Below are 15,365 nucleotides of genomic sequence, written 5' to 3' on the forward strand. Positions count from 1 at the left end.
GTATCTCCGGGCACTGCCCCACGGCAGGGGGGAGGGGCGAAAGTGCCCACGTTGAGAACCCCGGTGTTCTGTGGGGTTCAATTTCAACAAACTGAAAAGCGCTGCCTGTGTCATGCTGGGGGATGTCTGTTGAGGGGTAAACGTTGTGATTATTCAGTCGCTTAATCATCCTGTACCTCCGTGGACCCATCTGGAAGTAGTGGGTGTGAGCCTGTCTCTGTGGGGGTGGCCCTTTGAGGTTAATGAGCTCTCAGCTTTGAGCTTTATTTGGGGAGTGAAGCAGGGCTGTCGAAACAGGAGTCCTTCCTCTTTGATGTGACTGTATTTTTACCAGTGGCGGCCCATTCCTAATATCCGTGAGTGTTACGAATGCTCGTAAGTGGTGACGTTTTCATTGCACTTCAGAAAGAAAAGGGATGCTTGTGGTGACTGAGCATTGAGTTTTTGCATTAATCTCTCCTCCGGTACGGAGACTGGAGTTCTCGCTGGGGCGCGTCCCTGCCGTGGATCGATAACGAGAAATGGAGGTCTATGGTTCATTTTCACCTCTGCGTCTCGTGTGTTGGCTGGGATATGTCGAATGACCTCGAAGCGTTATGTGGTGCGAGGTTCCCGCCCGAGGGCCGGGGCCAGGGGCCCTTGGACGTGGGGGTCTTGACTCCTCCTCTAGCTTCTGACCTCATGTGGAGCTGTGCTGTGCCCCTTCCACGAGAGGACCGGTGGTTTCTCCCCAGGGCGAAAAGACCTGTAACCAGCCTCTGTGGATACCACATCTGTTTTTATTTTCCCCTGGTATTTTTTAAGTAAGGAGAAATGTGTGTGGGTTAAAGGGCCTGTGGGGAGGAGGCTGGAGATAAACACTGTACGACGTGAAACTCTTCCATATGGGCAACGTGAGGGTGTTTGAAGACCGGGCCCTAATACTCATGCTGGCAGAGCCCCTGGGAATTCCCAGCACCTTAACGATCTACGTGGATTGCCATTCGGTGTGTGGATGAGCCTTTTCTTTGAGAATTAAAAGCCAGTTTCAGAATCGGCGATTCTAATTCCTCCTCCCTGAGACCTCTTGGTTGGAAAGGGGGATGATTGTTGATTGGGGAGAGAGACAAACGAACGCGGGGACATTACACCAACCCCTGTGATGTTGGTTGGGGCCAATCAGCCTCGCCTTCTGACTTGTTGTCAGATGGTGCCCTGGTCTGGACGCGAGGTCTTTGCAAAGACCTGAGCGGCCGTGTTTCTCTCTCTGCCTCGCTCTAGACTGGTTTCCCCTGGGATACAAAACCCCAAAGCTCTGTGCCAGCCCACATTTGAAATACTGCTCGAAGCGTGTGACTTCTGCAGACGTGACATCAGATTGCTGGTAAAATCCAGAGGTGTGCGAAGGATGCCCTTCGCTCGTCCTCTCCTTCAAACCCGCTATCTGCAAACCTTGCCGGCCAAAGCGATGGCCTGGTCAGAGGTCTTGCTGTTGCCCTGATGTTAGATAATAATTTGGCCCAGGTGCTGAGGAATGTGGGCAAAATGAAGACACGCGTCTGTGGCTAGAACATAAATTACAGAGCTCAGAGAGAACGTTCTGGATTTGGTCTTTCCAGCGGAGAGGACCTTTCTGTAAATCTTCAGTCCTTGTTATAATTTTAGAGGTAAATTCTTTATAATTAAAAGCACTTGGCAAATAATGATTCATTTAAACTGGAGTTCTGATTCATTACCCTAATTATCGTAACCATGCAGTGCCCTTTGGCCTGGAAGTGAAACTCGTGTCCTCTTGGCACCAAAGGTTAACAGAGCAGGAAGCCGGAGCACTGTGTGTGCCTGTATGACCAGAATAATTTAGTAATTGTCTAATTACCTGAGGAGTCTAATGCCACTGCTAAAAATAGTATTAAAAAATTAAATGAAAGTCGTTTTCTTCTCATCTGTTCTCTATTTTGGGCAACCACATGTTCACGGGTAGAAGACGGGATTCATTCCAAAAGATCGGGTCCCTTCTCTTCTGCTGGATGAAATACGTTTCTAATGGACCGTGGGCTCCGGTCGCTCCCGAAACTTCTCTGACTTCCGGGGCTCAGCCGTGGAGCAAGACTATGTTGCAGGGGTTCTTTTCGTCCCAAACTGTGATGTAAAACCCAGAACTGCTGTCGGCCAATTTGATATTTATTTCTTCCTGGAAATAGAAAAAAAAAAAATCCTGTCCGGGCAAGATGTGCCACCGTCGCCTTAGCAACACAAAGTTGTTCATTTGCTCCTCAAATACCGGTGCGTGCCAGGCACTGCCGTGGGCCCTAGGATTGCGGTGACAGATAACACACACATGGACAAGTTCTGTTCTCATGGCTTAACGGGAGAGTCGTCAGGTCAACAAGTCGGTTTTAGCCGGAACACGACATCCCGCATTGCAGCGTGGAAGCATGACTTCTGGCAGGAAGATAAGCTGGGGCTCTTGCGGAGGGCCTCTCTGAGGATGCAGCATTTGAATCGAGACCTTCAGTGATGAGATGGAGTGAGCCAGCCCTGCTGAGATCTGGGAAATGATGTGCCCGGCAGAGGGCAAGGCAGGTGCAAAGGCCCTGAGGCAGGAAGGAGCGTGGCAGTGTTCAGAGAACAGGAAGGCCAGTGTGGCTGGAGCAGAGAGGAGGATGAGGAACGTGGCAAGAAGGGAGGTTACAGAGGTGGGCAGGGGCTGACCAGGTAGGCTCCATGGACCACGGGAGGGCATCTAAGGTCTGTAGAATACGGAGCACAGGACAGCCCCTGCAATAGAGAATCATCCTCCCCACGTGTTGGTAGCGCCCAGTTTGAGAAGCCCTGACCTCACCGGCCTCGCCTGCAGCGCAGTGGGGGCTTCGCTCTGTCAGAGGCCCTGATGCCACCGAAAGGAAGATGGATTGACTTGTTCACAGGTAGAATGACCCGCATCCCCTGAATTGTAATTTTTCCTCCGTTTTGCTGTAAATGATTGGGCTCCTGAAAATTACTTGCCGTTGAGCGCGGTGCCACTGCAGATGTCGTCTGAGCGCTGTGCATTGAAGCCACGCGAAGAAAAGCAGTGTCTCCACGTGGTTGCTCTTCCACACATTCTAGACCCTTCTGTGTCTCCAGTCATCCTCCTTGTTCTTTTGTCTTTCCTGTAGCAATCCCAGGACCCGCCTGCTCAGAAGGGCCCCACGCTCACCACCAAGGTGCGGCGGACCATGAGTAGCCGTGTGCACGAGGCCGTGAAGGCCATCGCCCTCTGCCACAACGTGACTCCCGTGTACGAGTCCAACGGCGCGACCGACCAGGCCGAGGCTGAGAAGCGCTATGAAGACTCCTGCCGCGTGTACCAGGCCTCCAGCCCGGACGAGGTAAGCCGCCGGCAGGCGTGGCGAGGCGCCGAGAGACGCCGTGCGCCTCTGTTCCACACGCCGGGCATGGGGTACCCCGGGGAGCCACCCGTGAGCAGACACGAGCCAGGGTGGCGCGGCCCTGCCAGGGAAATACACTTTTCCACGCGTGCAGAACTTCCTTCCCCTGGAGGAAACACTCTCGGACTTAAGATATGTCCCAAACGTGGGGCGCCCGGGGGGGCTCGGTCGGTTGAGCGTCCGACTTCGGCTCAGGTCACGTTCTCACAGTTCGTGGTTCGAGCCCCGCATCGGGCTCTGCTGACAGCCCGGAGCCTGCTTTGGATTCTGTGTCTCCCTCTCTCTCTTTCTCTGCCCCTCCCCCATCCTCTCAAAAATAATAAATAAACAAAAAATTATAAGTACTCAGGGCATCTGGGTGGCTCGGTCGGTTGAGCGTCCGACTTCGGCTCAGGTCTTGATCTCGCAGTTCGTGAGGTCGGGCCCCACGGCGGACTCTGGGCTGACAGCTTGGAGCCTGGAGCCTGCTTCAGATTCTGTGTGTGTGTGTCTCTCTCTCTCTCTCTCTCTCTTTCTCTTTGCCCCTTCCCCACCCACCCCCTGTCTCTATCTATCTCAAAACTGAATAGACATTAAAAAATGTTTTTTAAAAGTCAATGAGGATACTCAGAGTACTTCATTAAAAGAAAGAAGAAGAAGAAAAAAAAAAAGATCCATCCCAAGTACACAAATAGCAAAGAGGTGTTGCTTGTGATTCAGATGGCCAGCACATAAGGGTCCCGTTTAATCCACATCCTCCCTTTTTTAAAAACATCAGCCTTATTAAGATACAATCCACATGCCATACAGTTACCCATTTAGCATGTACAGTTCACTGTTTATTTTTAGTATCCTCACGGCCTGAGGCCTCCATTACGTGATCAGGGGGAGAACGTTTTTATCCCCCTTAAAGGAGGCACTCCATCCCATATCTTCTCCTGGACTCCTGCCCCCCTCCCCCCCCCCCAAGCTCGCTGTCTCCGGATTTGCCGAGTCTGGACGTTTCACACAAATGGAAATTTACAGTATGTGACACGTGTGTCTGGCTTCTCTCACTTCGTGTTTGTTTTGAAGACGCATCATGCAGTGGTACGTCTCAGCCCTTCGTGCCTCTCTGTGCACGAATAATGTTCCATCGTGTGGATAGTACTACATTTTGTGTATCCGTTTGTCAGTTGATGGACTTTCGGATTGCTTCTTTTTTTCTTTTATTCTTTTGCCGCCGCGGACCTTTGTTTCACAAGTGTTTGGTGTATCTTTGGAGAATCTTCATTTCTCTTGGCGTATCTTTAGGAGTAGGACTGCCGGGCTGTATGGTCAAAACTACGTTTGACCTTTTCGAAACTGCCACACTGCTCTCTCAAGGGGCTACGTTATTTTGCATCCCCACCAACCACGTGTAAGGGTTCCAGTTTCCCTCCTTCTTTGCCATCATGTGTCCTTGTCGGGCCTTTTGATTCTGGCCATCCTAGGGAGCGTGACGTGAAATCTCCCTCGGGGTTTTCATTTGCATTTCCTTGATGGCCACGAAGGCTGAGCAGCTTTTCATGTGCTTCTTGGCTCTTTGTGTATCTTCTCTCCAGTGTCCTTTGCCCCCTTTTACTTATGTGTCTTTTTGTTGTTGAGTTGAAAGAGGTTTTTTTGTATATTCTAGACCAGAGTCTCTTATGGGATATATGATTTGCAAGCAATGTCTCCTATTCCGAAGGCTGTCTTTGGACTTTCACGATGGCGTCCTTTGAGACGCTAAAGCGTTCTGATGAAGTTTGGTCAGCCACGTCGTTGTTTATACGTAATAAGCACGTTATTTTGCTAGGACCACAAGGACTCATCTGATGCCATGTTCAAGAGCAGAGAGTCTCGTAGCACGGCTGATCTTTATTTTTTTGTAACAAGCCCCTAATTGGTTTTCCTCCCGGGGTCTCATATGATGGGAGCACTCTGCATACGTGTAGCAGAGCACTTGGCCAGTATGAAAATAATGCATTCTTTGCCTTCCTGACTTGAGTATGATTCAGGCATAGGGAACGTTCTGGTCTTTTTTCCTTCTCCCTCCGTCCCTTCCAGAAAACTTGTATTCTGATTACGAAAGCCATTACATTTCAGGATAGAAAATTTGGACACTTCAGACAACTATAAGAAGAAACTGGGTCACTTGCAGTCTCGTTCTTAAAAGATGACAATAGGCAACTTTCCTTGAGCATCTGATACCTGTCAGATCACATTTGAAGTGCTTCTGTGTATTATCTTAGTTAATCTTTCTAGCAACTAAGAGGTACTTTTATTATCTCGATTTCAGAAGAGAAACATCCAGGACAGAGAGGTTAAAACATGTAGCCTAAAGTCACCTGGATTTTTTTTTTTTTTAAACTTTTTATTCTGGAAATCATTTCAGACTTACAAAAAAAGTTGTAGAACTCGTACTCAGAATTCCCCTTTTACCAAAACTTCACTCAGATTCCTCCAATGTTAGCTTTTTTCTACCCGTGCTTTATCAGTCCTCTCTCACCTTCGAAGAGTCAGCTGCAGACATGATCCTTATTTGCCTTTTTTTTTTTAAGTTTATTTATTTTGAGAGAGAGAGCAGGGGAGGAGGGAGAGAGAGAGAGAGAGAGAGACAGAGAGGGAGAGAGAGGGAGAGAGAGGGAGAGAGAGAGAGAGAGAGAGAGACTGACTCCCAAGCAGGTTCTGCACTGCAGTGTGGAGCCCAATGTGGGGGCTTGAACCCACGAACCCTGAGCTCATGACCTGAGCCGAAGTCAGACGCTTAACCAACTCAGCCACCCAGGCGCCCCCAATCTTTTTTTGCTTTTTAAGTGTTTTATTTTTTTTTTCCTAAAAAACAAGGACATTCATCAGAATCAGAAGTTAACATTGCTACAGTAGTACAGTTCTCTGTCCTGCAGGGGTTATTGAAATGTCATCAGTTGTCCCATGACTTAGCTTCTCCTTAGCTTCACAAAAAAAAAAAAAAAAGAATCCCCCTCCCCCCGCAACCCCGCCATCAGAATCCAACCCAGGAACACACGCTGCATTCTGCTGTGACACCTCTTGTCTCCTTAAATCTGGAACAGCTCCTCGGCTTGAACAGCTCCTCGGCTTTCCTGGACTTTCATGGCCTTGACGCTTTTGAGCAATACAGGCGATTATCTTGCAGAACGTTCCTTGGTTTGGGTCTGACAGTTACGGGGCAGGCTCCGTGTCTGTGTCGTTGCCGCTGTCCTCAGTGCGCGTTGTAAGGAGGCGCGTGCTGTTGGCCTGTCCTGCTCTCAGAGATGCTAACGCGGCAAAGTTTCCCTTCCCCTTGCTGATTCTTCATCGTATCGCGGCAGCCCCCTGAGTGACAGGGCCAGGGTTTTAACCCAGGGGACGTCTTGTCAGAACCCGAGCTCTTAGTCATTTTCCTAAGTTATTTTCTAGAGGCCACTGAGAAGTTTTTGATGTGTGATCTTCCAGTATCTTTTTTCTTTCTTAATATTTTATTTCTCAGGGATCTCTGCATCCACTCTGGGGCTCGAACTCACCACCCTGAGATCAAGAGTCGCATGCTTCACGGGCTGAGCCAGCCGGGCACCCCCAATATCTTTTCATATGTTTTTAACTGAAAAGGGAATTTTAGCATAGAGTTTCATACCCTCTGTTTTAAACTTGGTATTTCATCATCCCTCTTTCCCAAATTTTTGAATAGTCTTAAAGACAGCTTTTTATAATTATGTGTATGTACCCCAATACCTTTTTTTAAATGTTTTTATTTATTTTTTTTTATTTAAAAAAAAATTTTTTTTTTTGAGACAGAGAGAGACAGAGCATGAGAGACAGAGCATGAACGGGGGCGGGTCAGAGAGAGGGAGACACAGAATCTGAAACAGGCTCCAGGCTCCGAGCTGGCAGCATAGAGCCCGATGCGGGGCTCGAACCCACGGACCACAAGATCACGACCTGAGCCGAAGTCGGACGCTCAACCGACTGAGCCACCCAGGCGCCCCAATGTTTTAATTTATTTTTGAGAGAGCGTGAGCCGGGGAGAGGCAGAGAGAGAGAGGGAGACAGAATCGGAAGCAGGCTCCAGACTCTGAGGTGTCAGCACAGAGCCTGACGTGGGGCTCGAACTCACGGCCCGCGAGATCATGACCCGAGCTGAAGTCGGACGCTTGACCGACTGAGCCACCCGAGCGCCTTCTAGAATCATTTTTAAACCATCTTTCTCTTCCCTCAGCGTTACAAGGGCTTCCAGTTGTTTTTGGTTGTTCATTTTAGGGAGGGACGGGGCTTCTCTGGTAAATGAAGTGTTTCGAAGGTCCAGACTAATTGGAGAACATCGGTGAGCCTGGTGCTTGATGGCGTTTGGGGAGGGGCGGGGTTACCGCAACAAGACCCTATTCCAAACTTCAAAAATTAAAGGACTTTCGGCTGTGGCTTTCCCTGTCCAGTAGCTTCTTTCTCCTTCTTGGGGGCACTGGATTGTGGCCCCTGGGGGATGACCCCTTGTCATCTGTCCTTCTTGGGGGCACTGGATTGCGGCTCCTGGAAGGCGACCCCTTGTGGTCTGCTTGGTGTTTATGGAACAGCACAACTGTGCACCCAGTTCATCCGTGACCACTGACATTTGAACCCGATTTCCAGGGGTGAAGGATGTTGCAACCCTTGGCCAGATTCTGAGATGGGCCTTGTGTGTAGAGCGAGGGAGAGTGGGAGGAGGATGGATGTGGATGATCCGACCCATTTCTTCAGACTTGTGCTGTAATAACCAAAAACTTCAGATCTGTCATCATCTCTCCACCGAATTTAGTCTATTTGATCTTGCTTTTCCATCTGGAACTGGGAGACACTATCCCTGAATAGATGTCTAAGAGGGCCAGATTCTGGGTAGTTATGGGCGGAGGACCAGTAGCTTGGAGGGGGTTTAATGGGATTGGCATTTGAACAAGTTTCAGAAATGACGATCCGATCAGTACCGCTCCCTGTGAGCTCCTAATTTTGGCTATTGATCGGCACGCATACGGGAGGCCTTCAACGCCTGTCCCAGGCTCCTGGTTCCCACCCAACTTTGATATATTTGGTTTAGGGCCGGGCAGAGTTTTTCCATGAGGGTTGATCTTTCACAGAATGCTTTGTGCTTCTCTGCTCCTGTTCATAAATTCCACTCAGATTCAGATTTCTCTTGTTTTTCTAAGATTCCGAGTAGTGATTGGAAAAAAAAGAGGTGTTTTCTTTTGGTCTTTTGTGTCTTCATAGAGGTCAGTCCCCCCCCCCCCCCCCCAGCTTTATTTATTATCGTATAGTTATTTCGCGTTTATGGCAGATTATGTGAAAATACAGATAAAATAAAAAGCAAAATAAAAAGCAAACTGTCATCCTACTACTAACTAAAGGTGTAACTGCTATTAATATTTTACTGACCTGCCTTCCAAACTATTTCAAAAGATGTAGTGTGCATCTTCTGAAAATACAAATCTCTGTGTATAAATACACCAGGTGGCAGAAAGGAGGCTAAATCTAGTTCCAGCAAAATGTTTCAGAAAGCTGTACTGTTTCTAAATCCCTGTAGGATTCCGCATCGACTTGGCTGCGTCTAGAATCCCACCTTTGAAATTCTATATCAATAAAACACTGCCGGTCTAGGCAAGGTCACGTGTACGGAATCCACATAGAGACCAGCACTCGTTTTAGTTCGGAGGCTGCCTGAATAATTTCTACCAGTTGGGGTGGGATTCATTTCCTGTAACAGAAAGCAGGATTTCCTAGATTTGTTTCCTGTGCACGTTCTGCTTTGGAAGGCTTGCCGTGTCTTTATGCAGCTATTGATTACAGCCCGAGGGGCGCTGGGCCCTGCCTGCCCCCATGCGGTAACTCCCAGCGGAAATGAACTAGATCTAATCTGGCCAGAGAGAGGTGCTCCTGGGTGCCCGGCCCGGACAGCATTCCGTCACTTCCCAGGTGTTTGTCAGCGTCACGGGTGGGGTGCGGTGGGAGAGGGTGGAGGGGTCGTGGTCGTGATGCAGTCTTTTCTAACGAGTTCGTTTCTTGGCGTGAATGGTCAAGGAGGTGCTCTCCTAAGGCAGGTAGACTCAACCCTGCGATTCATTCGTTCGTCTTTTTCAGGAATTCTTTCATATGAAAAAAACAAAACACAACTTTTTTTAGGCATGTGAAATCACAAGTACTTATGTCTTCATTACAGAAAAAGTAACAATGTAGATTCAAAAGAGAAGTTGATAAACGTTAATTTTATCCACCACGTAGAGATTACAGTTTACATTCTGTTACAGATTTTCCCCAAGCACATGTGTCTCTATGTAGAAACATAATTGCATGTTTCTGCGGTGCAGATTCATCGTGTAGCCCAGGGAAGGAAGGAGGGTGAAGTGAGTGAAGTCACATCCCTTACCAAATCCTATGGCTGTCACATTCCTGTTGGATTTCTGTCTGCAACAAGTGTGTGTGTGTGTGTTTATGTATCCGTGTTTGTGTATACGTAGGGGTGCTTGTGTGTGCACACACATGTGCCCTGTGAGTACGTGTGTGTGTGTGTGATGTGTGTTCTGATTGAAAGTTTCTCGATGCCTTGGCCATGCCTTGAATAGCTCACTAATTTCAGAGCGATTAATTACAAGTTCTCATCGCGTATAGGGTGTTCTGCAAGCCTGCCCCATGCTTGTGTCATAGGATGAGAAGCGTGTCTCTTTCTTACCCTGAAACCTTCATCTTGCCCCCGCTACACGGGGCCTCCCCCTCCTGGACATCTTTCTCTGAGACGCCCATTGTCACCAGTATCCGAGTCTTCATGCAGAGATCTTTCTTTGCATATGTTAGAATTTTTTCTCGCCCCCTAATTATTGACACATTTTTAAAAATTTGAGAAGAGCACATTGGAGATTACAGATTCACTTTTGTACCTTGCTTTCAGTAGCTCTTGTTTTTAAAGCGTGTATCACTGAGGTGTGACATCAGTAGAGGCCTGAGGTTGACCAAAACATTGGGTTGCCGTGGGTTCGTATCGTCTCTCGATGGCATTTCAAGACCCTCCCGTCTGCTGACTTTCATGGAAGGCGAGGGCATCACATTGGCCTCCTGAGACCCCCGATCGCAGCTGCTGGCTGTGTTTAATTGCCACATTCTGACCTGATTACCGGGGGGATTTTATTTTTATTTCTATTTCTTTGGCAGGCGGCGGGGGGGGGAAGGGGTGGGGGCAGAGAGAGGGGGAGTGGGAGGGGGAGAGGGAGGGGGAGAGAGAATCCCAAATGGGTTCCATGTTCAGTGCAGAGCCCAGCGTGGGGTTTGATCCTACAGCCTTGGGATCACGACGTGAGCCGAAACCAAGAGTCGGGGGTTTAACCGACGGAGCCACCTAGGCGCCCCCATTTTACTTAGTTTTTGAATTAAGAAAAAATTTTAATTTTAATTCCAGCATAGCTGACGTACAGTGTAATAGTTTCAGGCGTACAATATAATGTTTCCGCAATTTCAGACCCCACCCGGTGCTCATCCTAAGTGTACTCAGTCCCCATCCCCCAACCCCCGTCCGTCTGTCCTCCGGTAACCATCAGTGTGTTCTCTATAGAAGTCCGCTTCTTGGCTTGTTTCTCTCTCTTCCCACCCCCACCTTGTTCATTTGTTTTGTTTTCATTCCGCACCTAAGTGAAATCATATGATACTTCTCTTTCTCTGACTTATTTTGCTCAGCGTTATACTTTCTCACTCCATCCCTGTGATTGCAAATGGCAAGATGGCATTCTTGTTTCAGGGCTGAATAATACTCCGTGTTCCACACAGACACGCACACACAGTGGGATATTCTTTATAGATCACCTATCACTTCTTTATCCATTCATCTGTCAGTGGACACTTGGACTGCTTCCATAGTTTGGCTGTTGTAAATAACAGGGGTGCGTATATTCTTTTGTTGTTTTATTTTTGGGGTAAACACCCAGTAGCGTGATTACTGGTTGTAGGCTAGTTCCGTCTAATTTTTCCGAGAGAGAGCGCGTGTGTGTGCAGGTGGGGGAGGGGCGAAAGGAAAGGCGGGGAGAGAATCTTGAACAGGCCCATCATGGAGGCTGACACAGGCAGGGCTCAGTCTCACGACCATGAGATCACGACCTGAGCCCAAATCAAGAGTTGACAAAAAAAAAAAAAAAGAGTTGACACTTAACCGACTGAGCCACCCAGGTGCCCCAAGTAGTTCTATTTTTAACTTTTAATTTAACTTAATTTAATTTTATTTTTATTCTTTTTTAACTAATCTCTCTGCCCGATGGAGGGCTCGAACTCACAACCCCAAGACCAAGAGTTGCATGCTCTACCGACCGAGCCAGCCAGACGTCCCTACTTTTTAACTTTTCGAGGAAGCTTCATCCTGTTTTCCACAGGGGCTGCACCAGTGTGCATTCCCACCAGCAGTGCAAGAAGGTTCCTTAGTGGGGTGATTTGGGGCAAATTGTCAGTGAGCTGACGACAGTAAGACACGGCCACCTGCCGAGTTCCTGCTTGGTGTGCCAGGGGCATTGTGCTCTGGGCACCTCCTACGGCTCACGGTTACTGCGGTGGTGCCCGTTTAGCGGATGAGGCGTAGGTTGGCTGACGGGTGTCCCCAAGGCCACGTGGCTGGCGAGACGAAAACCAGGCAGCCCACCTCCCGGGGCTGGTTCTGTGACTGCGATACTGCTGCTCTGCCCGTGGGAGGAGGGCTCGCATGTGCTTTGTCGCTCACGAAACACTACTGAGTGCTGTGCACCTGTGTTGGGAGCTTCAGGCTGATGTTGGGTGAGCTTCCAGAGCGTCTGGTTCTTCTGGCCTGTTCTGAGCCAGCATTCGGGGTCTGTTTGCCTCCCAGGCTCCGTGAAGTGTGTTTTTTGATCCCTTCCCTCTGTCTCATCTGGAGAAGCTTCCACACTGGGTGCTAAGAAAACTTCTGGGAGCCCCCCGAGTGCCTTGTCTTCACCACCCATCTCTCCAGGGTCCTGTCCTTAGAAAGACAAACCAAAAGGGTATGTTTCTCCTCTGATCTCCAGTGACCTTGAAACAGCCCTCTTACAGACAGCACGAGAGATCAACAAAGAGCTGCGTGCACAGGTCCCCCCATCGATGGCAGAGTCTGCCAAGGAGGCCATTCCTGAGCCCGTGTCACCTTGCTGGGAGATAGAAAAGTATGGTGAACGGGTGCCTGGCTGGCTCAGTCAGTGGAGCGGGCGACTCTTGATCTCGGGGTTGTGGGTTCAAGCCCCACATTGGGTGCAGAGATCACTTAAAAATAAAATCGTAAAAAAAAGTACCGTGAAGATACAGCTCAGCAAGAAGCAGATTTTATAAGTGTAACATAGGCTTGTTACAGAAAAGGTAAACAATTAGAGAAAAAAAAACATTTTGGTATTTTTCCTCTCGCTTCCATACCTATAATTTAAATGTTTAGTCATTCCACATTCTATCTTGATTTGTCCACCTGGTAATATATTGTCTTATCCCTGTCCAGTAGCCATCTGTGATAGGATTTTTATTTTATTAAAAAAAATTTTTTTTAGTGTTTATTGTTGAGAGAGAGAGAGAGAGACAGCAAGCAGGGGAGGGGCAGAGAGAGAGGGAGAAACAAGAGTCTGCAGCAGGCTCCAGGCTCTGAGCCATCAGCACGGAGCCCGACTTGGGGCTCGAACTCATGGACTGTGAGATCATGACCTGAGCTAAGTCAGTTAAGACACTTAACCGACTGAGCCACCCAGGCGCCCCTGTGATAGGATTTTTAATGGCTACGCTCTTTCCTGCTGCTTAGGTACACCACAGATTATTTATTTTGTCTCCCGCTTCTGTCCATCTTAAATTTTGATGTCCTGACATAGCCTGACGGGTTTAATCTCTGCACATCTCGGAGTGTGTGTGTGTGTGTGTGTGTGTGTGTGTGTGTGTGTGTGTAAAAGGCTCCAGGTGTCTCTTTTTGCATCTTTGTAACCGTGTTGCAGAGAGTGAGGATAAAAACCACCCCGGGGAAGGGCAAACCTGTGGCCTTGCTGGGGTCCTGCCTTCTCAGCCCTTGTGCGGACCTGAGGTTTTTCCCTCCAGGACCACATTCATTGCTCAGGGGTGCCCTTCCTTAAATGCCTCCTTGTACCTGTGCTCCGGGCTGTTGGACAATGACTGCATTCAGACGTGTGTGCAAATGAGGGAGAAAGATTTAGGAGGTGGGTGGGGCTTTGCCCTCCTGCTGCCTTGTTTTCGCCCCAGGGTGAGTTCAGAAAACAGAGGTCAGGAACTTAAGGAGAAAACACTCCGACAATGTTATTTATTAACCAGTGGGGTAAGAATCTTGAAATAGGGTGTTGGTTGCTCAGAAGAGAGGGGGTGTTGGGAATGTTTTAGGGACGCTGTAGAAAACCTATCAAATGACTTACCCTTGGGATTAGCTGTTCGGTGGGCCGGTTCTGTCCCGTTTCTTGTTAGTGTTGGCCCGGAATGGACTTAAGGGCAAAGTTATTTCTGAGTGGCTAAGATTTTATGGAGATGATGTCATTCTTTCTTTTCAAATCTAAATTTTCATCAGATTAAGTGATAGGAGCCTGAATTTCAAGTACAGGGTCAAAGAAACTTGGATCAGGGAGTGGCCTTTTAACCACCATCTTGCCCAAAGGTTCATAAATAAAACAGGGGCAGTGTTTTGTTTGCTCCGTGCTGTGTGTAAAAAAAATAAAATAAAATAAAAATCTGCAGCAATATTTTTTTTTAAAAAAATCACTTAATGTTATAGAAAAGTCAGCTTTTCTTGGGAAAGGTCAGATCTGGAAACGGTGGGCCTAGTTTCTCCTGGGCAGTGGCTGGCTGAACTGGGTGGCTCCTGCCTCAGTTTACCCCTGCCCCCATGGGGCCAGCCTTACTCCTGTCTGCTCCCTGTCCAGCCCCCCCCCCCCCCCCCCCCCCCCCCCCCCAGTAGTGCCTTGTCCATTGAGCTTCCTAATTAAGAATACCTTAGGTCTCTGGATGCATTCATGGTCTTGAAAGGCTGGATTAGTGCGAACTGGCTAGTCTTTTCGAGTCTGGGTGTTGATCGTCTCGAAGGCCACCAGAGGTACCAGATTCACGCACGTTCTGACGATGGCTGCGTATCCTGCTCCTGACAAGAATTCAAGGCTTTTTAGCCTGACCTGGCGTGTTTCCCAAGCACGCGTTTCCCAGGTACAAAGGGAAAATTATTAAGACTTGTCACAGGTGGTTTATTGCTGACCCACAAATGATGAAAAAGCCCTTTCATGGATCGTTCTGGCCTGAATTCTTCAGATGGCCATTTTGGGGAGGGAGCATAGCAGCCCGTCCTTTTGATTTCCTGGCCCAAACCAAAACACGCGGCCGACTCAGGAGCCCCCGCTCCCCGGCCTTCTGCCCCCTTCTCCGTTTCCATTTGGTAGAGTTAATTTACTTGTTCATTCATTCACCTTAACGGGTTTCTTTTGCTGCTGCTCCTCTGACCTCTGGATATTCTGACCTGAAGTCTCAGAGCACCCCCTCCCCCCGACTTCTGGCTGTTGGGGACAATGAGACTCTAGACCCCCAAATCCTTTCCGATTGGACGATATGGAGTGATTCTCTTGAACGGAGGTTTGGATCCGTCAGGATAAGAAGTAACCTCATTTCATGTCCTCTTGTTTTGCAAAGACATGCATTGGTCTCTCCTGACCCCTGAAATGTGTGTTCCTGCTGCGTTTGAGAAGGGTCGGGGAGCACCCCAATGCCAAACCAGTCTCTTCTCCGTATGACCTTGGGGATTTCTGTTAGAAAGGAGCTTCAGATTAACGCTGTGGGCCAGAGAGTGGAAGGTGAGAATCAGTGACCCGCCCCCTTGGTAGGGCTCAGGTCCTGGGGGCACCAGTCCCCAGAGAGACCGGGGAGGTTTTAATGAGGAGGTTGGACCCAGTGGGGGGAGCAGCAAGCCACTGTTCCTTTGCTCCCCTGAGGGCTTCGCTGCAGAAGAAGTTGAGGTTGGAAGATGTTTGC

The 15,365-nt window shown here is 48.8% G+C and overlaps 1 protein-coding gene across 1 annotated transcript in view; it reads left to right on the top strand.

Moving 5' to 3' along the window:
• ATP9A (ATPase phospholipid transporting 9A (putative)) overlaps nucleotides 1-15,365 on the top strand; it is a 125,955-nt gene that overhangs the window by 75,387 nt on the left and 35,203 nt on the right. The window contains 1 exon segment of the mRNA XM_053890131.1: nucleotides 3,138-3,350. Within this exon segment, the coding sequence (XP_053746106.1) occupies nucleotides 3,138-3,350 (213 nt within the window).

The sequence above is a fragment of the Panthera pardus genome, unplaced genomic scaffold (genome assembly GCF_024362965.1).
Source record: "Panthera pardus isolate Hobbes unplaced genomic scaffold, ASM2436296v1 HiC_scaffold_25, whole genome shotgun sequence".
In the NCBI taxonomy this organism is placed as follows: domain Eukaryota; kingdom Metazoa; phylum Chordata; class Mammalia; order Carnivora; family Felidae; genus Panthera; species Panthera pardus.